Source organism: Vigna angularis, chromosome 7, assembly GCF_016808095.1.
Source record: "Vigna angularis cultivar LongXiaoDou No.4 chromosome 7, ASM1680809v1, whole genome shotgun sequence".
NCBI lineage: Eukaryota > Viridiplantae > Streptophyta > Magnoliopsida > Fabales > Fabaceae > Vigna > Vigna angularis.
In genome coordinates this window covers 8,313,598-8,337,670 of record NC_068976.1, presented here as the reverse complement: position 1 = coordinate 8,337,670, position 24,073 = coordinate 8,313,598, and the positions used below count along the sequence as shown (strand labels likewise).

The following is a 24,073-nucleotide window of genomic DNA, read 5'->3' as shown; positions in this document are numbered from 1 at the left end:
ATTCAAATTAATTAACAGCTTATTTTATGATGTTAAAAATTTTTAGGCTTCGCTCTTAACAGACAAAGTATATAAAGTCAAAATGTTGGTCGGTTATGTCAAAATAATTTTGGGGATGTGAGTCAACGTTAGTAAAAAGTAGAAGAGCAAGTAATTTAAAATTGTATTTGTGGCATCAAATACTACCGGTTTGTCTTTACAAAATCCTTCCCCAAAGGTTTTCTTTTCTTTCAAATGCCTATTTTTAAAGCGGATAATTAAATTAAAATAATTATAACTATTAGTCGAGTTTACATTAAATTTACAAACTCACTACTTTCATATAAAAAATTTCATCATAAAACTACCATTCTCCTGCCCAATGCTACAATGATACAGGATCACCAAGTAACATTTCGGCAATTTTATATACAGTAGACCAAATTCCCTCTATTTAAAACTCTTTTTTAAATCATAAACTTTATTATTGGCTTTAGATTAATGCAAAATAAGGTCAATAAATCACTTCAGAACTTATACAGAAAAAAAAAAGAATAGTGTTTCCCGAATTCCTAGAGAAGAAACTACCAGTGCGAAGGTTATGTTGAAAAGGGTGTATATGGATAAACAACTTAATTATATTTTAAGAGATGTATTACTAGAGAACTTATTCATAAACTCAACCGTGAAGCTTACTACAGAAATAAGCTGAAAAGAGTATACTTTTGGTTAACTAAATTTAGAGTTGAAGAAACCAGTTTTTGCAAACTAAGTTGAATGTGGAAGAAACTCTTTCAAACACCCCCAAAACTATTCATTGAATCAGGCATCAAATGTAAACTGCTGTTCATGGCTTGTACGAAATTGTTATTGAAACATTGAAATGTAAACGGATAAAACACACCCCCCTCTTGATTATCAACACACCGGACCTAGACACTAATTTAAAGAACATCCGGTTCCAAAACATGACAATCAGAACATTATATTCTGCATGGAGCAAAGTAGCCAATTAATTTTCATATCAATCACATATATTACAATGCTATACGACCTGCAAAAGGACCAAGACTTCATGTATCACAGTTTCTATTGATGCTCTATGCTCTTTGGCCTCTAAAATCCTTTCTCACCAAAAACGGCATGTATCCAAAAGTCAGCAAAAATCTATCGTAGTTTTACAGCCTAACAAAATCAGTTATCTAAAACAAATGCAGGAAATAGAAAACATTAGGTATTAGCAGTTAGCACATACGCCCTTATTTTAATGTTCTCTCTGACTCAATCTGGATTGCATTCATTTTCTCTTCAGAATTCAGAGTATTTGCTGCAGTTATAAGCATCTCCATTCCTCCAACTTTATCAGATTCCCGTTCACGTTTTCTGTTCCATTTCTTGTCAATGTCTTCATTTGGCTTTAAATCCTTCTGTCCAATTTTCCCTTTCTTGCTCTCGTATGCCTTTCTTGCCTTGCGTATTGCTAGTATCCCTGCATCACATTTTATGCAGAACCATTTCCCCACAGGAATCAAATTCAGCGGAGGTTTCAAACAGTACATATGGTATGCATGATCACAGCCATCACAGAGAACAATCTTATCATCATCTTTGTCAGTGAAGCAGACTTGGCATATACAAGAAGGGCAATACCAACAGTGACCGTAAGTCCTAAGCTGCTTACTAGACAAACACCTTACATGGTAGTACTTACTGGGGCAAAATAAGTGACCACAGATTTTTATTTTTCCACGCTGCACCACTATTTTACAAATTTTGCAGACAGATAGATGTCTCGGCCCAGCGGAAACTGGAATCCCATCACAAGTACAGATTGAATTCTCCTCCAATTCATTCAGTTTTTCCTCTTTTGTAGGGATGATTTCCTTGCAGACAATGTCGTCCAGTTTCTTTGGGACATTCAACCGTTCACACACCACACAGTTCTCATGTTGACATCCAATTCCACTGGCAGTACAATTGGCACAGAACCAGCTTTTAGGGGGTATTTCTTCTACAGCAGGCTCAATACAAGACAGATGATACATCTCTTCACATGAATCACAAACCAAACAGTCTACACCTTCTGCTTTGTCTCCACAATGCCTGCAACTGCCAACTTTTAATGTAACACATTCTACTCTCCGCTCCGGCTTCATGTGAGAGATTGATTCCTGGTTACACAGCCATTTGACAAAACATAAAAATCAACACCGGTTTAATATATCTCAAGGAAAATTTCAAATCAAGTGAAGTGCATTTGGTACTCTGATTGAACAGCATAAACAATCCATGCACCATGAATAGTTAGACTTGCAAAACCTAGGAAGATACTTAAACACATAGGTCTAAAAAATCAAACAAGTCACCAGTGTGTTCTGATAACAGCAAAATTTAGACACCAGAGGAAAAATTAACTACACTTATCGTATCTATCAACCAGAGGAAAATAACATTTTAAAGGTAGGGAAAATTTTCAATATATAGGGATTAATCTTTTCATTACCAAGCATTTCACTTAAGAAATTGCCAAGTCAAAATGGGTGGTTACCATAGGGCTGATAAGCGATAAATTCTGGTCATACTAAACAACCAGAACTCATTCTACATTCATTTAGTTTTTAAGAGAAAATCAAATAGAAAAGATAGAAGATAATAGAGGAACCTTTGGTCTTTGATCATGCAGAATAATGCAACAGAAATTGATGCTACAACGATGAATATGATATAGCCAAGACAAAAGTGAGCAAAAAAGACAATCATTATTTGTCTAAGCTCTAGTGCTTCCAATTAGAATTGATTAACAATCAACAGCATGTGTCTTGGTCACCATAATAGACAGCATTGGTCTCTTTCAGTAGCTAGAAGGCTTGCAACTTGTTTCTTTATTACTAATGGTGAAAAGGGAAACCAGCAAGCCAAAGTTAAAAACAGCCTCATTGGAATTTGAAGTTTGCATTATATAGTACACAGAGAAACTTCTGTCACTTAAAAAGACTGCTTGGTGTTTGCTTCATAATTTTATGTCATGTTTTTACACAAAAAACTGAAACATGGTTCGTCTTTCATTTTGTTTTAAAAAACACCAGGGCATATACATGTATTTTTATTTCATTACTGAATCTTACAATACAATGCAACTTACGATATCAAGGTAAAAATAATACTCTCCTGTACATGTGCATAGAATAGTGGCAGAAGTGTGAGAGGATTTGGAATGTGCGCAAACTTTTTTCTGATTACCAGATACAAGGTGCTTTCAAGTCAATTTATCTAAACATCAGATTTTTTAAACTCGATCCAGATATATGCATGATCAGCACATGAAATATCAGAATAAAATAGACACTCTTACCACTTGTTTTCCGTCTTCGAAGGATCTGGGCGTTGAAATCACAACCTGACAACATAGAAAAGAAATTATTTATAAACAACAAGAAAAAGACGTAACCCAGCTAAAAGTGAATAAAATTCGGAAGCAATGAAAATATTATGGAACTGGAAAATAATTAACAAGAGTTTTCTTTACCCGCTCACAGAAGGAAGCTTTTGACAAGTTGGAGAGGCTCCTGGCTATAGCAACAATCTGATGGCCAGTATTTTGAAGCTTCTGCCAAACCTAAGAATATCAACAAGGCCAAGTCATGTAAAATAAGAAATTAAATTCTCCTGTTACCTACTCGGGCTAGAAATTAACAAACACGGTAAAGAAATACCCTGAAGATTGTGGACAGTTCTGACTAGGCAAAGATGATGGATGGCTCTGATGCAATCATGTTGATATAGGATTTAAAATAATTTATTCATCTTAGGAAATATAGTAGTTGATAACATTTTTAGGAACTATCCTTTTTTTGCAAAATTAGACAAGTTTGTCGGCAGTCATTAATTAGCTCTTGAGAATCTGATTATATCTGATTTGGGTGTATATCAAATATAGGCCAAGGAATCATGGATGAACCTTCACACTACATGTATTGTATTCTAATAATTTGAAGTTAAGCCTAACTCATTAACAAAACCAGCTTGTCCCTATTCGTATACACTACATTGGCCTTATCACCAGTTAGTGAAACACTAGAAATACATCAACCTCCAGCCCCAGCTAAACACTGGTGCATGAATAATATGATAGGTGGCCCAATAACAGATCTAGAGCAGGCTCTTATACCATTTTAGAATTCGGATTTGATATTACAGGTAGTATTTTACATGGTCTTCATCTTAAGTAGTATGATAAGTAGTACTTTTTACTGGTGCATGAATAATATGATAGTTAGTATTTTACATGGTCTTCATATTATGACATCTGCCACTCCTGTTCCCTTACAAGCTTTTGGTGATACAGATTAGGCTACAGATCTTAATGATCGGAGGTCCACCTCCTGAGCTGTCATTTTTCTTATATCAAATCTCATCTCTGGGTGGTCTAAGAAACAAGCTGTTGTTGCCAGGTCTTGCTCAAACAACTGCTGAGATATTTTAGGAACTTTTAGATTTTATTCCTACTAGTTTAATTATGTATCTTGGTTTTATTACTAGCATATCAATCCTGCAATCTCAGGGGTTTGTTTCCTAGAACAGGTTGTGCTTGTTTCAAAAATTATCCAAAATACGCATATATGTATGTATATATATCACATAAATTCAATGAGACAGAATAAGAGAGAAACTATTTTGTGGGATGTTCTTGAGCTGTCCTGGTCATTGGCTGTGTGACACTAACCGAAAGGGTAAAGGGAGGCTGAAGGAGAATGAGAGAGAGGGTAGTTGTGTGTCTATTAGGTTAAATTGAATTTTATTGGACCTGGCCTACTTTTTTACCATGTGTTTTAAATCTTTTTTACCATGTGGTTAAACCTGTTTTACCTTGTTGTCCAGGTGTGCCTATTAGGTTAAATTAAATGTTTTTGGGCCTGATCCATTCAATGTGTTTTAAACCCTAAAATATAAATATATCCTTGCTGTTTAGGTTTCTCTTCTTCAAGAATATTGTGCCGCCGCTTTGTTTCTTCTCCTGTTGGTCCCGCTGGTCTCTCCATCTTCTTCTTTCTCCACTCCTTTTTTTCCGCCATTGCCGTTCTGCATTTGCCAGCCGATATGCACAAAGCGGCCACTATGGGCTGCCACGAAAAATCCGATTCGCCACTGCCTTATTGTGGCTGCAGCTTGGAAACACGTTACTGGTTTCCACCATGGCCGAAATTTGATAACACCGGTTTATCCAACCTTCATTGCTTCACAATCTCATACATCCAAAATTGTGCATCTTGCATCTTTGTCTAGTTCACTTATCATTTTTTTTTGTTCCTTAATTGCACATAATTGTAATGGCGAAATGGAAAATGGAGACAAGCCCCCCACAATGCAGTAGAATTATCATTTAGCCTTTCAATGGAATGAAAAAAATTATCTAAACTCGTCTCAACTCATTAAGACCATCTTGAAAACAAAAGGAACCCCAAAAGATTATCCGACATTCAAGTCGTGGGATGAAGAAGACTCTATGATCATGGCATGGTTTTGGAACTCAATGGGTTCTAGAAATTAGTTACACGTGTGTTTCTCAATTCAGCAAAAAGTCATATGGACTCCAATAAAGCAAACATATCTTGTTAGTAGGATATTAAGTGTTCTATTAGAAGTTGTTAAAAGATTCTAGAGATCTAAAACTAAGAGCAATGTTTTCACCAAAAAGAAAAGAACAAGAACAAGCACATCATCATCATGGCACTGAATTAAAGCACATATTCAGTTACCTAAATTTTACAAATTTTCAAGAGAATCATAGCTTCGTAAAAGTTGTAACGAGAGGCAAGCTGTTATAAATTACCTCTTGAAGATCAGATAAGAAAAGTGTAGGCGTTTGCTCATAAGCTTGTTCCTTCATCCTTGAGTTTATCTGGCTAAAGTCAAATATAGTTTCAGGTTTCATTTCTTGGAAATTTTCAAGCAGTACTTTACATAATGAACTGAACTCTTCGGAGGCTAAGATATCGCAGAACAATCGCTGACACCTTTCAGTTGCACCATGACCATCAGGCTCAGTACAAAATCCATTATGCACAGCATTTTCTTGCCCATTAGCTTCACTCTGTAATCTGTAAAGCAAACAATCTAAATCCAAAGAGCGTTCTTGACCATTACTGTCAATTTTAAGAGTTTCCTGCAGAAAAAAATGAGAAAAGTAAAACTGAAGGAACATGTCCTGTAAGCAAGTGAACTTCTAACTGATCAACAGTCATTGTAGTGGCACAACTAATTTTAGGATGAACCGTAAGTGCATCTCATATACACCACTCCATACCACCATTATCATTGACTAATGAATGATATAAATGCTTTAGTACGACACTCCCCCAATGGTCAAGTAAATAATCTATTTAAGTCTTGCCTACAATTAAATCACAGTTTTGCAGAAAGAATAAAGTATATAGCGTGAAAAGTTCAAAAACAACTTTGCAGAAAGAACCAGGAGTGTTTAGTGTGCTTGAAGTCATCCAGAGTCATAAATGGCTATAGTGTGAAGCACAAATCTCGATTACAGCAAAATTTTCTCTCTTCTTATTCCCACATTAAATACAAATACTACTATAATAGTAACTGTCAAAATATAATGCAATTCAAATAAAGTAATGAGCTGACAAATTTAACCCCTTGGCTGGACTAATTATTTGCAATGAAGCAAATTATTATAATGTAAGATTAAAAAAAGGAAAAGAATCTATCACGCTTTCTTCCCATATCCTCTATCTCACCAGTTGAGAAATAAAAGAGACTATTTGAGAGTTTGAGAGAGATTGAACACTCCTCTCATATCTTAACATATTTATATTGATAGAGTTCTAATACAACGAGTATAGGAAAGAGCAAAATCAACCTAGAAAGATAGGTATATCATATAGTAAATTTTCAACCGATCCAACATCTTGGTACAAACTTCTCTGGATAATATCTTCGCTTGAATAAAATGATAGTCAAGTGTCATGTAAATCTCCTCTTTTAAATCACCATGAAGGAAAACATTTTGGATATGTAATTGATGGAGAGGCCAATGGCATATAATTGTCATGACAAAGAAGAGGCAAACAATAGTCATTTTAGGTAGGGAAGAAAAAGTATCACAATAATCAAGACCATAGATTTGAGTATACCCTTTGGCAACCAATCTATTTTTAAGGCGATCAATTACACCATTTGGCCCAACTTTAATGGCATAAACCCTACGATGACCAACAACCTTCTGTCCAAGTGATAGAGGAGCCAAGTATCATGTGCCATTATGTTCAAGAGCATGTATTTTAACAATCATGGTTTGTCACCATCCAAAATTATCAAGTATCTCCTTCACATTTTTAGGAATGGTAATGAAAGATATAGAGGAGAAAAAAGAATAGAAAGGGCTCAAACAAAGATAGCTTAGAAAATTGTAAACAGGATAAGGATTGCATGTAGAGCAAATACATTTCCGAATGGAAATAGGCCATCTAGAATCTTCATTATTAGATGTAGTATAGAACAACAATGGTAAAGGACATGATGAAAAGGACACACCATGAGGTATTGGACCAATCATTTCAGTTCGTCATTGGTAAGTGATAAAAGGAGGTGATGGTCCATGTGAATTGGGCTAATGAGAGGAATTTGGATAATTGGGAGAAATTACAGTGTTAGGAATAGGATATACAAAGGGCTCCACTAAAGACATAGGCAAGACCCGATGGAAAAAGTTAACACCTTCCATGGAGGAAGAGAAGGAAGGAGTTTCATCCAAAAAGGTGACACTTGTAGACATGTAATATCTTTTGGTGTTAGGGAATAACACTAACACCTTTTTTGAAGACAAAAATATTCTAAAAAGACACATTTGATAGCTCAAGCTGAGGGTTTGTCCAAACCTGAAGACACGTCATGACAAAACACAACCAAAGACTCAAGGAATATTCAATGGAATATGCAACTTTATTGTGTCTAATTAGGCAATAAGAATGGCATCTCAGGAGTGATGGACAAGTACATTGACACCACCAAGCAACAAGGTATAAGTGATTTCAACTAATTAGTTTTTAGTTTTACCAAGGACACAGACGGTTATTTAAAAGTTCAGACAAATCCTTCATTAAGTAAACCTAGGTACAATGAGAACATTCATCAACAAAAATTACAAAATAACAAAACCCAAAGATGAGTTCGGCTTGGACCCCAAATGGTGAAATAAACTATAGAGAATACAAAGATGCATCTTCTTTCAATTCTTTTTGGTAAAAAAGACCGAATACTTTTCCTAATTGACATGACTCACATTCATACTTTCCTAATTGATATGTATTCCAAATATGGTTTTGGAGTTTGCTATGTTTGGGAATCATACTTTTCAATTTTGATAAATGTGGATTACCCGAGCAATCATGTAAAAGCTTAGGAGATGGGGTTGCTAAACAAGACATTACATTGACAATCTAGTGTCAAGATAGTAGAGTCCTCTAGTATCCAATTCCAACAATTCATGCCATCTAATGGTATCATTTACATAACTTCATGTCCTTATACTCCTCAACAAAATAAGAATGACAAAACAAACATATAATTGAAACTATACTCAAACACTTCTTCATATTCATCTTTCTCATAATTTTGGATGGATGTTGTCGTTATAGTATGCTACCATATTAATCGGATGCCATTGATTGTCTTGATGATTGGGCACCCCGCTCTCTTCTTTTTACTCATTCATAGACTTCCTCCAGCTATTTCTAGTAACACATGTTTTGTGCATAAACTCACTTAGTCAAGATAAACTTCCTCCTTGGTCGTTCAATGTGTCTTCGTAGAATATCATTACTCTCATAATGAGTATCAATGTTTCTATCCTAATCTTCAAAAGGTATTTCGTGTCTACTAAATCTCTTTCTTTGAGTTTGTTTGATATAATACAATTGTTCATTCCAATGGCGACATATACAGTCACTTTCCCACCACCGTCGATCTTCTTTCATCATCACTAGATGACTCTGTTGTAACTTGAGGATGTTTCTCCAGCACCTCTTGAAGTATATCAACATTGTTCATGGCCTATTGAAATTCTAGTACGAAATCCATCTTGGACAAATAATGATATAACAGAGGTCGAGCTCAATCTTTCCTCAACACTATCTTTTGTACCGAATCTAATATTGATAGGGATAAGAATAAGAAAGGATGGGTAGTTTATGAGAGGAGGAATAGGAGGAAAGGAATATAACAAACTAACAGTTAGGATAGTTAGGACTGTTTTTGGTGAGATTGTAAGATTGTATAAATAGCGGCTGAGTAGAAGGGATTGGGGGACTTTTGATTGCTTAGTTGCAAACGGGTTTATACCTGTGGAAGAGGGTTATGCCTCTGCGGTTGAGTGTACAGATATTATACTTGTGAATAACATTCAGACTTCTATATCTTTCTTTCTTTCTGAGTCTTTTTCTGCGAGGAAGAGAGTTCTTGATTAGGTTCCCCATTTAGGAACCTATCAATTGGTCCGACCTGCCGGATCAATATCGGGGAGTGTCGAGTGTGGAGATGGAGGAGGAGAAGTTGGAGTTGGCCTTTATTAGCATGGATGGCTACGCCGGAAGCTGGTTTCGATTCTGGCGAGAGAAAACCAAGACCCTGTCTTGGGAGGGGTTGAAGAGGGCGCTGGGTATCCGATTTGGGGGAGGAACTAGAGGAACGGTGTATGAGAGACTCTCCACCATACGACAGACGAGATCGGTGGGCGAATACATACGTGATTTTGAAGTTCTGGTGGGGCAAACGACCCAGATACCCGAGGAGCAGATCATGGGGTATTTTCTGTCCGGTTTAAGAGAAGAAGTGAGCGATCATGTCCGGCCTCATGATCCACCGGATTTGATGACCGCTATGCGGGTGGCGAGAGATGTGGAAAAACTGTGCGCGAAGGCGGGAGGAGGATGGATATCTAAGAATCCAAGTTCTTGGGGAAAAACATCGGGATCGGTAATGAAGGTGGAGACGAATCGCGAACAAGCGGGACGAGCGGGACCAGCGGAAAGTATCGGTTCTGTAAACAAAGGTGCGACCCACGGGGGAAACCACAGGAGAGACAGCGGCAGCGGAAATGAGAGGAGTGTCCGCAATCTTCCCTACTCGGAGTACATCAAAAGGAGGGAAGAGGGGAAATGTTTCAGGTGCGGCGGACCCTTTGGCCCCGGTCATCGTTGTACGGAGAGGGGGATAAGGATGATGATTTTGGCTGAAGAGGAGGAAGAATCGGAAAATGACGGAGAGGATGAGTTGAACATCACCAAGATGGAGTTATCGGCTCTTTCTGCCGGTGGCCTCACGACATCCCGGACGATGAAGCTACGAGGGAGAATGGGTCAACGTGAGGTATTGGTTTTAATTGACAGTGGCGCTAGCCACAATTTTATAAGTCGACGGGTGGTGGAGGAATTAGAGATGACGGTGGTGGAAACCCCCCCGTATATGGTAAGCTTGGGAAACGGACATAGGGAACGAACTAGCGGGTGTTGTGAAAAGGTGGCATTGGAGATGGGGGAAGCAGAAGTGGTTGAACGCTTCTATGTTTTTGAGTTGGGCGGAGTCGACGTCATTCTGGGGGTGGAATGGTTAGAAAAGCTCGGGAAAGTGGTGGTGGACTGGAAAGAGTCAACGATGAAGTACCGACAGGGAGAGAGGAAGATAACAGTGAAAGGGGATCCCACTTTAGAACGAAGAGTGGTGGGCCCCCGAGCTTTACAGAAAATAGATGAGGTGGCAGTGTGGTTATTGGTTTGGGAATTGGGCTCGTGTGAGACCCAAACGAGCGGCCCAAATTGTTCGGGGCTTACTGAAAGACAAAAACATCATATGGAGAAGTTACTAAAATTTCATGACGTGGTATTCGCGGAGTTAGTGGGGTTGCCACCTAGCAGAGAGACGATGCACCGAATCACCCTTAAAGAGGGCACAGGTCCAATCAATGTCCGTCCGTACCGATACCCACACGTGTTGAAAGATGAAATCGAGCAGCAAGTGACGGAGATGCTTCGGACGGGGGTGGTCCGACCAAGCCATAGCCCGTACTCGAGCCCAGTGATTTTAGTCAAGAAGAAAGATGGAAGCTGGCGCTTCTGCATCGATTACCGAGCCTTAAATCGAGCGATGGTGCCGGATAAATTCCCCATACCGGTGATAGAGGAGTTGCTGGATGAGTTAGGAGGGGCTACCTATTTTTCGAAGGTGGATTTGAAGGCCGGGTATCACCAAATCCGCATGGCTGAGAAGGATATAGAGAAGACGGCGTTCCGCACGCATCAGGGGCATTACGAGTTCGTGGTGATGCCTTTCGGACTCACCAACGCGCCGACGACATTTCAGAGCACTATGAATCACCTCTTTAAGCCGTATTTGCGGAAGTTCGTGCTAGTTTTCTTCGACGACATCCTCGTTTACAGTAGAACCTGGGAGGAACACTTGGAGCATGTCGGAAGGGTCCTGGAAACGCTGAGTCGGGACAAGTGGGTGGCCAATCGGAAGAAGTGAGTTTGGGCAAACCCACGTTAAATATTTGGGACATATCATCTCGCAGAGAGGCGTGGGGATGGACGATGAAAAGATAAAGGCGGTGGTGGATTGGGAACGACCAAAATCGGTAAAGAGTTTAAGGGGATTTTTGGGTCTGTCGGGGTATTATCGGAGGTTTATTAGGGATTATGGCAAAATCGCCAGGCCTCTAATGGAACTATTGAAAAAGGGGGGCTTTGCTTGGAACGGAAGGGCGGAAGAGGCATGGCAAACGCTGAAGACAGCCGTCACGACCGCCCCAGTGTTGTCCTTACCCGACTTTCAGCAACCTTTTCACATTGAGTGTGACGCGTCGGGGACAGGAGTGGGTGTTGTACTAATGCAGGAAAAAAAACCAATCGCTTTTTTCAGTAAGGCTTTATCTGAAGGAACTCTCAGCAAATCCATTTACGAGAAGGAATTGATGGCTCTTGTGTTAGCTATCCAGCATTGGCGTCCTTACCTACTGGGGCAGAAATTCGTAGTGCACACTGACCAGAAGAGCCTCAGGTATTTATTGGAGCAAAGGATCACGACGTAGAATCAACAAAACTGGATAGTTAAACTGTTGGGATATGATTTCGAGATTATGTATAAGACTGGGACGACCAACCGAGTTGCTGATGCTTTGTCTCGCATAGCAGAGGGTGAAAAGGAAGAGGACAAGGAACTGACGGTGATAGCCAGGCCTTACTGGCAAGACTTTGAAGAAGTCACGAAGGAAGTGGAGGAGGACGAGAGGCTACGAAAGGTGATTGAAGAGATTAAGGGGGATCCAAATTCTCACCCAGCGTACACGGTGGAACACGGAAGGTTGCATTACAAAGGGAGGTTAGTATTGTCTGCAAAGTCTTCGTGGTTACCTAGGCTAATGGCAGAATTCCACCAAACTCAAACGGGGGGCCACTCGGGAGTTTACCGGACATACCGGAGGATAGCCCAGTCCTTATTTTGGATCGGGATTGTGAAATGGTATTCTATTGAATGAAATGGTTCTCTTGCATGTTTTCATCCTTCTCCTTAATCCTATATTTATAGGATTAAGTGAATGGAATACACACTCACATACACTCACATACACACTCAGATTTAAATACAAATACAATAATTCTAACACTCCCCCTCAAGCTGGAGCATACAGATTGTATGTACTAAGCTTGGAATAGATGAACTCGGTGTTGAACTAGATGATTTGTCTTCAAGAGTGTGAGGCAAACATAGATGGACTAACAGCAGCTTGTGAAACTTCAACTTCAAAAGTGGATGAAGAAAAAGCAGTGGTGGCCAATGACAAACTGCAAGGACTAATTCTCCAATCAATGATGGATGAGTGACGGGATCAACAGTGGTAACTGAAAGCTAAGAGCTACAAAACTGCAGGGACTACACTAAAACCTCATCAATGATGGCTGGGTGACGGGATCAACAGTAGTAGCTGAAATCTACAAAACTGCAGGGACTACACCCATATATATGTGACTTGCAGTGTCTTGGAAACGTACTCCCCCTTAGTGTGGAGATGTGGAATATCACAGTTGCTGGACCACTAAAACAAAATACAAGATTAAGCTACAATGCTGAAACAAAGGCATCAAAGATCCAAATTGGAGGTCCAAATTCTTTGCTGGACAACTCCCAAGTGGTGATACTTAGCAGTGTATCACAAGAAGATCGGGCTAACTCTAGCACCGAACAGCGGCAAACTGTGCTAACTCTAGCACAAAACAGCAGCAAACAGTGCTAACTCTAGCACTGAACAACGGCAAACAGTGCCAAACATCGGGCTAACTCTAGCACCGAACAACGGCAAACAGTGCCGAACAGAGGCAAACTACGCCTGGACAACGGCAAACGGCGCCTGGACAGCGGCAAAGGGTGCGTGGCAGCGGCAAACAGCGCCGGACAGCGGTCAATAGTGGCTGGACAGTGGTCAAACGGCGCAAACAGCAGCAAAACAGTGGCTGGACAGCGGAAAACGGCGCCAGGACAATCAACGGCGGAGACGAAGATAGACGAAGATGGCAGCAATGGCTGCTCTGATGGTCGGAACAGAGAGAGGGAGCTCCGGCGACGGCTTTGGAGGTGTCGCGGTGAAACTCCGGCGCCGGGAAGGCGGCGCGTGCAGAACACGCGGCCGAGACTGGCCGAGAAGAAGCGGCGCGTGACAGCTGGTGCGGAGGCTTCGGACGCCGGCACCGGTGGGGTTGGTCGTCGCTTGAAGAGGCGAACTAGTTCCAGTGGTCGCCGGTCGGAACGGTGACGGTGGCCGGCGACAAGGCGGCGCGTCGCGTCCGAGATCTACCGGAAAGAAGAGACGCGTGGAGGCGCGTGGAGAGGAGTCTGGTGTTGTCTCCGGCGGGGTTGGCCGTCGCTCGAGGAGACGCTCCAGATCTGCTGGTCACCGATCGAAACGGTGACGGCTGCCGGCGGCCGGCAGCGGACTGGCCGGAAAGAAGCGCTGCGTGGCGGCGCGTTCGGAGGATTCTGGTCCTGTCTCCGGCAGGGTTGGCCGTCGCTCAAGGAGACGGTCCAGATCCGCTGGTCACCCGTCGAAACTGTGACGGCGACCGGCGGCGGCGGCGGCAGCGACAGCGGCGGCGGCGGAGTCAGGCGATGGCAGCGGAAAGTGGCGGCGACATCAGTGGCACACTCGGTCTTGACTGGTGCCGACTGTGGCACTGATTTAAGAAGACGAGAAATGCCCACTGAAATATGAGGGGCTGCCTACTGAAACTGTAGGGGCTGTCGGCGGCCATGGCAGCCGGCCGCCGGCAGACGGCAGAGACCAAGTAGAAGAGGATCAGAGAACTTGCTCTGATACCATGTGAAATGGTATTCTATTGAATGAAATGGTTCTCTTGCATGTTTTCATCCTTCTCCTTAATCCTATATTTATAGGATTAAGTGAATGGAATACACACTCACATACACACTCAGATTTAAATACAAATACAATAATTCTAACATTTTTTTTTTAACTGTAATTATTGTATTTGTATTTAAATCTGAGTGTGTATGTGAGTGTGTATTCCATTCACTTAATCCTATAAATATAGGATTAAGGAGAAGGATGTAACATGCAAGAGAACCATTTTCATTCAATAGAATACCATTTTCACAGGGATGAAAAAGGATATTACAGAGTTTGTGGCTAAATGCCTTGTGTGTCAACAACACAAGTATTTAGCGTCATTACCGCAAGGATTACTACAGCCCTTGCCCATCCAAATGCAGTTTGGGAAGAGATTAGCATGGACTTCGTGGTACGACTGCCTAAGTCCCAGGGGTATGACGCTATTTTGGTGGTGGTGGACCGTTTGAGCAAGTATGCCCATTTCATACCGCTCAAACACCCTTATTCGGCAAAGACGGTGGCTGATATTTTCATGAGAGAAGTAGTACGATTGCATGGGATCCCCAAATCCATCGTGACCGACAGAGATCCATTATTCTTGAGCATGTTCTGGAATGAATTGTTCAAAAGCCAGGGGACGCAGCTGAAAATGAGCACCGCATATCACCCAGAAACGGACGGGCAGACGGAGGTGGTGAACCGTATTCTGGAAGGTTATCTCAGGTGTTTTTGTTCAGAGCAACCTCGAGGTTGGATGACAGTGCTATCCTGGGCGGAGTTCTGGTATAACACGAGTTACCAAGGAGCAATACGGTGCACACCTTTTGAGGTGGTTTACGGGAGAGCGCCTCCTTCTTTGCACAGATTCATTCCTGGTGAATCTCTGGTGGAGGCCGTGAATCAAGAACTTCAAACCAGAGACGAAGCTCTGAAACAGTTGAGGTTCCATTTGGAACGTGAGCAGGATCTTATGGTGCACCAAGCTAATAAAAAGAGGCGGGTCGCGAATGTGAATGTGGGGGACTGGGTATATTTGAAGATCCGACCCCATAGACAAACCTCGATGCCAACCAGACTCCACCCAAAGCTGTCAGCAAGGTATTTTGGACCTTTTAGGGTGATTCAGAAGGTGAGGGAGACAGCTTGCAAATTGCAGTTGCCAGAGACAGCTCGCATCCATCCGGTGTTTCATGTTTCACAGGTGAAGAAGGCAGTAGGCGAGCACCAGGTGGAGAAGGACCTACCGCCTGATCTGCAGGCAGACGGGCCTTCGTTTTGGCCCGTGAATGTGTTGGGAAGGCGGCAGCGGACAGAAGACGGTGGAAGCATGCCGCAACTGCTAGTGGAGTGGCAACAAGGAGGACCAGAAGGGGCCACCTGGGAAGATGAAATCACCATCCGCGAACAGTACCCCGATTTCAACCTTGGGGACAAGGTTGATGATCAAGGGGAGGGTATTGATAGGGATAAGAATAAGAAAGGATGGGTAGTTTATGAGAGGAGGAATAGGAGGAAAGGAATATAACAAACTAACAGTTAGGATAGTTAGGACTGTTTTGGGTGAGATTGTAAGATTGTATAAATAGCGGCTGAGTAGAAGGGATTGGGGGACTTTTGATTGCTTAGTTGCAAACGGGTTTATACCTGTGGAAGAGGGTTATGCCTCTGCGGTTGAGTGTACAGATATTATACTTGTGAATAACATTCAGACTTCTATATCTTTCTTTCTTTCTGAGTCTTTTTCTGCGAGGAAGAGAGTTCTTGATTAGGTTCCCCATTTAGGAACCTATCAAATATTCTCTAAAATGATTGACCAATTACTGTTCAAATAGGTACATGTTTTAACCATAACCCTTCTCCCCATTGCGCAAACCACAACTATCATCTTTTTCCCACCATATATTATACTTATTTGTCCTTATTATCTTCTATTTCCATTCCATGTCTCTAGGTGAAGCTTTATCTCACCAAGAGTGGTGATAAGTCACGGTTAATAAGATGTGTGCCCTTCAAAGTAGTGGTACTTGGGAGTTAGTTCCCTTCTAGCTGGCAAATCAATTGTGATTTTGTTTAAGGTAATTTAATATTGCAGAAAAGTAAGAACCAAAAATGTTGTGGTAAGCTCAAGTTTAGAAGCAGAATATAGGGCAATGACATTAGTCACTTTTGAGCTCATATGGCTAAAAACATCTTCTCAAAGAGCTCAAATTTGATGAAAATTCCCAAATGCACCTTGAATGTGACAATCTAGCAACATTACACATTGCCTCTGATCATATCTTTCATGAGAGAACCAAACATATTATGATGGATTCTCATTGCAAAAGAGAAAAATTGGAGTCTGGATACTGGACTACTAGATTTGTCAACTCTATTGAATAGTTGGTTGACATATTCACCAAGTCTCTAAGAGGACCAAGATTCACTATATTTGTAGTAACTCGGTGTTGAAATGTAATATGAAATATATATTACTTAGTTCTTGGTTCACTTACACCATTTTCCTTAATCCTATACTTATAGGATTAAGTTACTGGAATACACCTCACACACACTCAGATATATCACATACACACTCACAGCTCACATTCACACTAACACTCCTTTCCAACTCACACACAACTCATACACACTCATACACAGTTCACACACACTAACCAATAATTCTAACACTCCCCCTCAAGCTGGATCATACATATTGTATGAGCCAAGCTTGGAATAAACACACTCAAATGGAAATAACATCAATCTGCAAATACAAGCACTAAGAAACTTCAACTTGGAAAGTCTTCAAACACAAGAGATTTCCTTTGTAGTGTTGTCTTGGAACGATACTCCCCCTCACTGTAGGGACGAAATTGTCATCACTTTCTGATGGGGCCTGTAGTGGCTGGAAGCGACAAAACTACAGGGACTGCCATCACTAACTGACGAGGTGATGGGGACTTACAGGGACGGCCATCTAGCACTGACTGATGGGGCCTGCATGCCATCACTAACTGACGAGATGATGGGGACTTACAGGGACGGCCATCTAGCACTGACTGATGGGGCCTGTATGCCATCACTGACTGATGAGGTGATGAGGGCCTACAGTGGTTGGAAGCATACTCCCCCTCACGATTGAACAACATGAACGTGAAGGTGGAAGAATGGGTGAGAACCGATCCGTACGAGGGTTTGGACAAATCTGAAACCCATAACTTCGGAAGATTCAATTCAGCGGACGGTCTCAAAGAACAACTCCACATGAGCTCACATGAGCTATTACAACAAGGCAAAAAACGGTGCCGGACAACGGCAAAACGGTGCCAGACAGCGGCAAAATGGTGTCGGACAGCGGCAACGGCGCCTGGACAGCAGCAAAACGGCACCAGGACAGCAGCAAAACGGCACCTGGACAACAGCAAATCGGTGCCGGAAAGCAGAAAAACGGTGCCGGAAAGCGGCAAACAGCGCCTGGACAGCGAAAACGGCGCCTGGACAGCGGCAACGGCGCCTGGACAGCGGCAACGGCGCCTGGACAGCGGCAACGGCGCCTGGACAGCGGCAACGGCACCTGGACAGCGACAACGGCGCCTGGACAGCGGCAACGGCGCCTGGACAGCGGCAACGGCGCCTGGACAACGGCAACGGCGCCTGGACAGCGGAAAACAGTGCCTGGACAATCAACGGCGGAGACGAAGACAGACAAAGATGGCAGCAATGACTGCTCTGGAAAGTCTGAACAAATAAAGAGAGGGAGGTCCAGCACTTCACGGTTGGCAGCAACTCACTTTAACGGTTCAGCTTGGATTCAGGCAGATGCTGGAAGCACATGGTCACGGCCTTGGTGCAGCAAGGAAGGCTCGTAGCAGTATTTTCCATGTGGGCAGCAATAGCATTACGGAGAAATGTGTAATTTTTAATTTTGAGAAAGAAAGTGGCTGCCACACAGTAAAAATGGTAATGTCCAGCAGGGTCCTTTGAACAATCCAGCTGCCACGTAGGACATGTACATTAAAGAAGAGGACTTTGCCAATTAGTGGGAGGCAGTAGTACGCCCAATGAGAGGGGCACACCTATTTTCGTGGAGGAATCTTCTTCCTCTTTGGGAGCTTCGTCCAACACTGCCAAGAATAAAGAAGCTCACGGCCTTGATCCAGAAAGAGGAGATGGAGATTCTGTGAAGACCAAAGAAGATGGAAGCTATGGAGGGTCAGAACAGAGAGAGGAAACTCCGGCGAGCAGAGGGCGGCACGTGGACAGCACGCGCTTGTTCGCAGCACACAAAGAGGCGACGCGTGACGGAGCGTGGAGGAAAATCAGGCGAACCCACTGGCGGGGTTGGCTGTCGCGTGAAGAGGCGAACCAGATCTGCAGATCACCGGACGAAACTGCGACGGTGGCCGGTGGCCGGCGGTCGGCGACGGGATGGCCGGAAAGAAGCGCTGCGTGGCGGCGCGTGACTGAGTACTGGCTCTCGAAACCGGCGTGGTTGGCCGTCGCTCGAAGAGACGGTCCAGATCCGCAGGTCACCCGTCGAAACTGTGACGGTGGCCTGCGGTGGCCGGCGGCGGCAGCGGCGGCGGCGGCGACGAAGTTAGCAGCAACGGCAGCGGAAAGTTGCGGCGACAACAGTGGTACACTGGGTCTGGACTGGTGCACTGAAAAGAAGAGAAAATGTAATTTGAGGGGCTGCCGGCTGAAATTCTAGGTACTGCAGGCTGAAATTTTAGGGCTGCCGGCGGCCATGGTGGCCGGCCGCCGACAGACGGCAAAGATCACAGAGAAGGATCAGAGAACCTGCTCTGATACCATGTTGAAATGTAATATGAAATATATATTACTTAGTTCTTGGTTCACTTACACCATTTTCCTTAATCCTATACTTATAGGATTAAGTTACTGGAATATACCTCACACACACTCAGATATATCACATACACACTCACAGCTCACATTCACACTAACACTCCTTTCCAACTCACACACAACTCATACACACTCATACACAGTTCACACACACTAACCAATAATTCTAACACTCGGGAACATACAACATATATGCTCTAGTTGAAGGGGGGTGTTAAAATTTTAGAAATACGGAATTGATCCTCTATATAATGAAGAATATCCAGATTATCTGTTTTACTAGGAACCTTTTTTATTATTCCTGTATCGTATATTTATTACTAGAGGATATCAAATCTCCTCTATTTATTGTACTAATTCTTTTTTCTCAATATAAATAGAACTCCTGTGTTGTCTAAAAAGCACATGGTTTCAACTTAATGTTTCTCTCTTTCCTAGAGTTTACAAAAAATACAGAACATAGGTTGCAACTCAGCTTTACTTTTATACATAATTATTCTTCATTCAACAGTGTACATGCATGAGGATTTAATCTTTGCACAATAGCAATGTCAAACATTGACTTTGCCAATTAGTTCTCTTTTGTCATAAATAAAACTATCAAGTATGATCCACAACCAAAATACATTTTTCCCTTGTGTTTGAACTGAGTACACTTCCACTTTGGACGTAATAAAATTTTAACCAGCCATAGCTGCTCCAATGCACAATATCTAAAACGTATAAGAGAAATGATCCCCAGATTTTGTCATGTGAAGATGTTCTCCTCATCATTTTTGTTCTTAAATTCACAAATTTAACAATAAGTAACACACCTAATAATCAAATGCAGCTCATGATGGGTTACTTAGGTTATTCTTACTAACATTTAGCATACTTATTGAACTCAGATCCTATCTGTGTTTGTGTCCAAGTAACTCCATATCTTTGAAGCATTAGCAAATTAAGACTAAAGAGCACAGAGACAAAATGATTAGCAGTATTCAATATTTCTTCTACTAACACTAGCATTCTACTTTACGTTTTTCTAATGCATCACTCAGCTTAATAAATCTTCTACAAATACTCACTACTATATACTTCAAAGCCACAGCAAGAAACCAAAGACCAGAAACCTAATATCGTATGTTAGAACAAATGCCTTAGGGAGCAGCTAAAGAAACAACCACCGTACTACATCAACCCAAATATAGCCAGAGTAAATCATCCATAATTAACCAAGGAAGGATAATATCTCTCCATAGTCATATTTTTCAAACTAGTTAACTAAAACATTTTTATAATTACAAGTCCAATCCAGTCCATATACCCCTGAATATCAGCACTCCTGCAAATTATTCCATAACTACAAGTAATAGGCACGTTTGTATCTTACCAAAAAAAAAAGAAAAAAAAAAGGTGATTGACCTCTTTTTAACATAAACCTAACAATCTACCAGCTATCACCACCTCTAACAATTTTATAAAATGACATGCATGACACATGAAACATCTTGTACGGAGTGATGACAATATAGAACCATCAAAGGCACACATGTAAAAGCAGTAGGGAAAACTGGTCGAGCAGGTAACTTACCAATTCCAAATGCTTTCTGCTGTTCTCCTGAACTTTAAATTCTGAAGCACATTTTACATGCTTGCGCCTCTTATATGTTCGAAAACATTCAACTGCACCAGACTTCCCTTCTACAACACCAAATCCATTTGTAAGTACTTCTACATGATCTACAGTTTCATTCTTCAAGCGATCATGTTCAACTGGAGTAACACCACTCCCATCTGCAATTGCCACCTCATTGTTTACAGCTTCATCCTTTGAGCCCAGATCTTCTCCACTGTAAGCAACAACATTCCCATCAGCAATTGCCACTCCATTATTTATAACTTCCTTCTTTGAGCCCAAAACCTCTTCGCTTTCAGCAACACCATTTCCACCCTCAAGTACCATTCCATTATTTACAGTTTCATTACTCAAGTCCTGAACTTTTTCTTCACCTTCAGCAACACCATTGACCCCCACAACTGTTAACCCGGTATTTACAGTTCCATTCTTCAAACCCCAAACTTCTTTCCTATTTGTAACACCATTTCCTCCTTCGTGCGTCACCCCATTATTTATAGCTTCACGCTTCAAGACCCGCACTTCTTCACCTTCAGCAATACCATTCCCACCTTTACTCGTCACCCTACTATCAACAGATTCCTTCTTCAAACCCCGAACTTCTTCACCTTCAACCACAACCCCATCCTTTAAAGATTCATCCTTCAAGCCCCGATCTTCTTCACCTCCAGCAACATTGTTTCTACCTAGATTTCTACCCCCGTAATCTCTATCTTCAGAGTCTGACCTCCTACCCAACACAGCCCACTTATCACCATTGCTAGTTCCATCCTCAGCTTGCATTTCCACAGAATCCCAATTTCCAAATACTCACGGCAGAAAACTAGGGTTTCCCCGGAAACAGATCCAAAACTCTTCAAGATTTGTCTCTCACCAACTTCACCGATCAACAACGCTGAAAACCATAAACACCAAAGTCACCAACACAACGCAATTTAAAATACACGCACTCCATTCCGAAAACCCATATAAACCAACAAAACAGCCACCTCAACTTCAACCACTAAGGTAAATGCAGCGTAAGCAGAAACGAAAGCTAAAAAACAACTAACACAAACAAAATACCGACACGCTTTCATGGCACAAAATTCAGTAAACGTCCAAAAAAAAGTGAAAAACAAAAGCACCCCAAAAAGCTTTAACTATTCATTTAACATTTAAGAATTGAATACCAAAAACGGAAACGGAAACAGCGAGCGAAAATTGAAGAGGAGGAAGAAGCGCTTACAGTGCAGAGAGGGGATTAGAGCGAGTGGGTTAACTAACGCTAATTGGAAGAAATTGAGTGTGAAATTGTTGTTATGAAGTTGGAGCGGTAACAAAGAAGAAGAAGGTGTTTCTCTCTTATCCTTCTTGTTTTATTTAAACACAACAGTCTTTCTTTCCCCGGTCATTTCTTTTCTCCGTCTTTTCCTTACAAAAAAAAAATAATATAGTTCCAAGAGCCACGTGGCTCTGGTTGGGGTTGGGCTTTGAGAAAGCCCGTTAAAAATTCACAGAAAGCTAATTTACTTTCAGATTTTCCTCCCACACCTTCTTTTTCAATTTTTAATTTGTCATTTTTGTTCTATAACTCGTTTAACCTCCAAAACATTCATTGATGTTCTAGATTAGTGTCCTTACATATGATCTCTTACTTTTTACATTGGATTTAGCAAGAGTGTTATAAGATGCGAAAGTTGAACTTAACCAACTCCTTTGAGGTTCTTTTCATCAAAGCATTGCGAACAATAAGAAAGGTAGAACTAGTTTTTCAGATATTTTTAAAATAATTAGAAAGTCTTTTAGATGGAGTCATCCACAGTAATTTCAAGTTCAACTTAGTTGCTGTAACATTCTAGATTTTATGATTCATAGTTATAATTTAGTTTCGGATTGCACAATTCAGAGAGAACTATTCTACTTTCAAAATTTAACTTTTATAATCTGAAAACAAAACAAACTTTCAAATTGTCATACACTCTTCCATATTGATTAATGTGGAAATATGTTTGGTTCTTAAATAATGTAGAATTAATTATATTTTTGTATTTATTTTTGTATTTTAACTTTTGCATTATCTAATCTAGAAGTTAATTTTTTAACTTTTGGATTACATGTTCTAGAAAGAAATAAATTTTATTATGAGAATAATGATGCTTATGTTTGTAGTAATCATGATTTGTTTGGTTTATGAGATGATTTATTTGAAAAGTCCATTAATTAACTATACATTACCAAAGTCATTTACAATTGATTATAACTAAAATTGGACTATGTGATTATCCATTTAAATTGCATGACAAAATAATGAATAATGGTGGAAGATGAATTGTGAAGTTACTTTATGGATATCATAACTATGAGTTAGCAAATGAAAAACTAATGAAAAATTCATATTGTTAACATGATTAAAAGTTTGGTGAAATCCAAAATCATTTTATAGACTTTGAAGAAGAACAATCAAGTGAATGTACAATATAAAATATGTATATCAAAGATAAGTTAAAATCTAAAAGTCAATAATTATGGTCGCGTGACATGTATATTTATTAAAATAGATTTGATGAGACATTGGAAATTATGATAAATGTTATTTGACATACCATGATTCAATAAAATTATTGAAGGCATTTAACATTGTTTTGCTTATTAATAGTACATACAAAACTATCAAATATAAGTTATCTTTAGTTGAGATTGTTGGTGCAACATTCACATGGTTGACTTTTTTTATAACTTTGGTGTTGTTGGCAAATGAATGAAATGAAAGGTTTAGACACTAGATTTGTTAAATTTGGTGTAGAGCACAACATATAAATTAGTGTCACACTTAAATTTTCAAATTGACATAACTTTGTGCACAAAAACTCCAAAAAAGACTTAAATAGGATTTGTGTCGAGGTAAAAAATTATCATTGATTGTTGATATTCAAAACAAGTTAAAGGTTCTTCAAACCATAAAAAGTGTATTATTGCTATTTTTTTTTCAACTACTTTTTTAGTATTTTTAGCACATAGTTCATATGGCTAGTCTTTGAAATATTATGGTGTCTTCCTACTATCTATGTACCTTATTCATTACATTCTTTGATTCTAAGATTGATAAAACCTTCCATGGATATCATCAAAAACATTTCACTCATTCAATAAATAGTCATTTTGATAGTGTACTGATAATAGCATATTTTACCATGATTTCAGTGTCGAATTGAGAGAGAATATCA

The 24,073-nt window shown here is 40.6% G+C and overlaps 1 protein-coding gene across 3 annotated transcripts; it reads right to left on the bottom strand.

The window, feature by feature from the left end:
• Positions 1-938: 938 nt before the first annotated feature.
• LOC108337998 (uncharacterized) lies at positions 939-22,272 on the bottom strand. 3 transcript variants are annotated; one of them, XM_052881111.1, is made up of 7 exons: positions 22,096-22,266; positions 20,823-21,762; positions 5,810-6,142; positions 3,506-3,595; positions 3,332-3,376; positions 1,691-2,150; positions 939-1,468 (listed from the first exon to the last, which is right to left on the bottom strand). In XM_052881111.1, the coding sequence occupies exons 2-7, from the start codon at positions 21,648-21,650 to the stop codon at positions 1,239-1,241; spliced, it is 1,986 nt and encodes a 661-aa protein (XP_052737071.1). In that variant the 5' UTR covers positions 21,651-21,762; positions 22,096-22,266; the 3' UTR covers positions 939-1,238. The 3 variants fall into 3 exon arrangements, with proteins under 3 accessions (XP_052737071.1, XP_052737070.1, XP_017430092.1); XM_052881110.1 differs by having other exon boundaries at positions 939-2,150; positions 5,810-5,882; positions 5,994-6,142; XM_017574603.2 differs by having other exon boundaries at positions 939-2,150; positions 22,096-22,272.
• Positions 22,273-24,073: the final 1,801 nt, after the last annotated feature.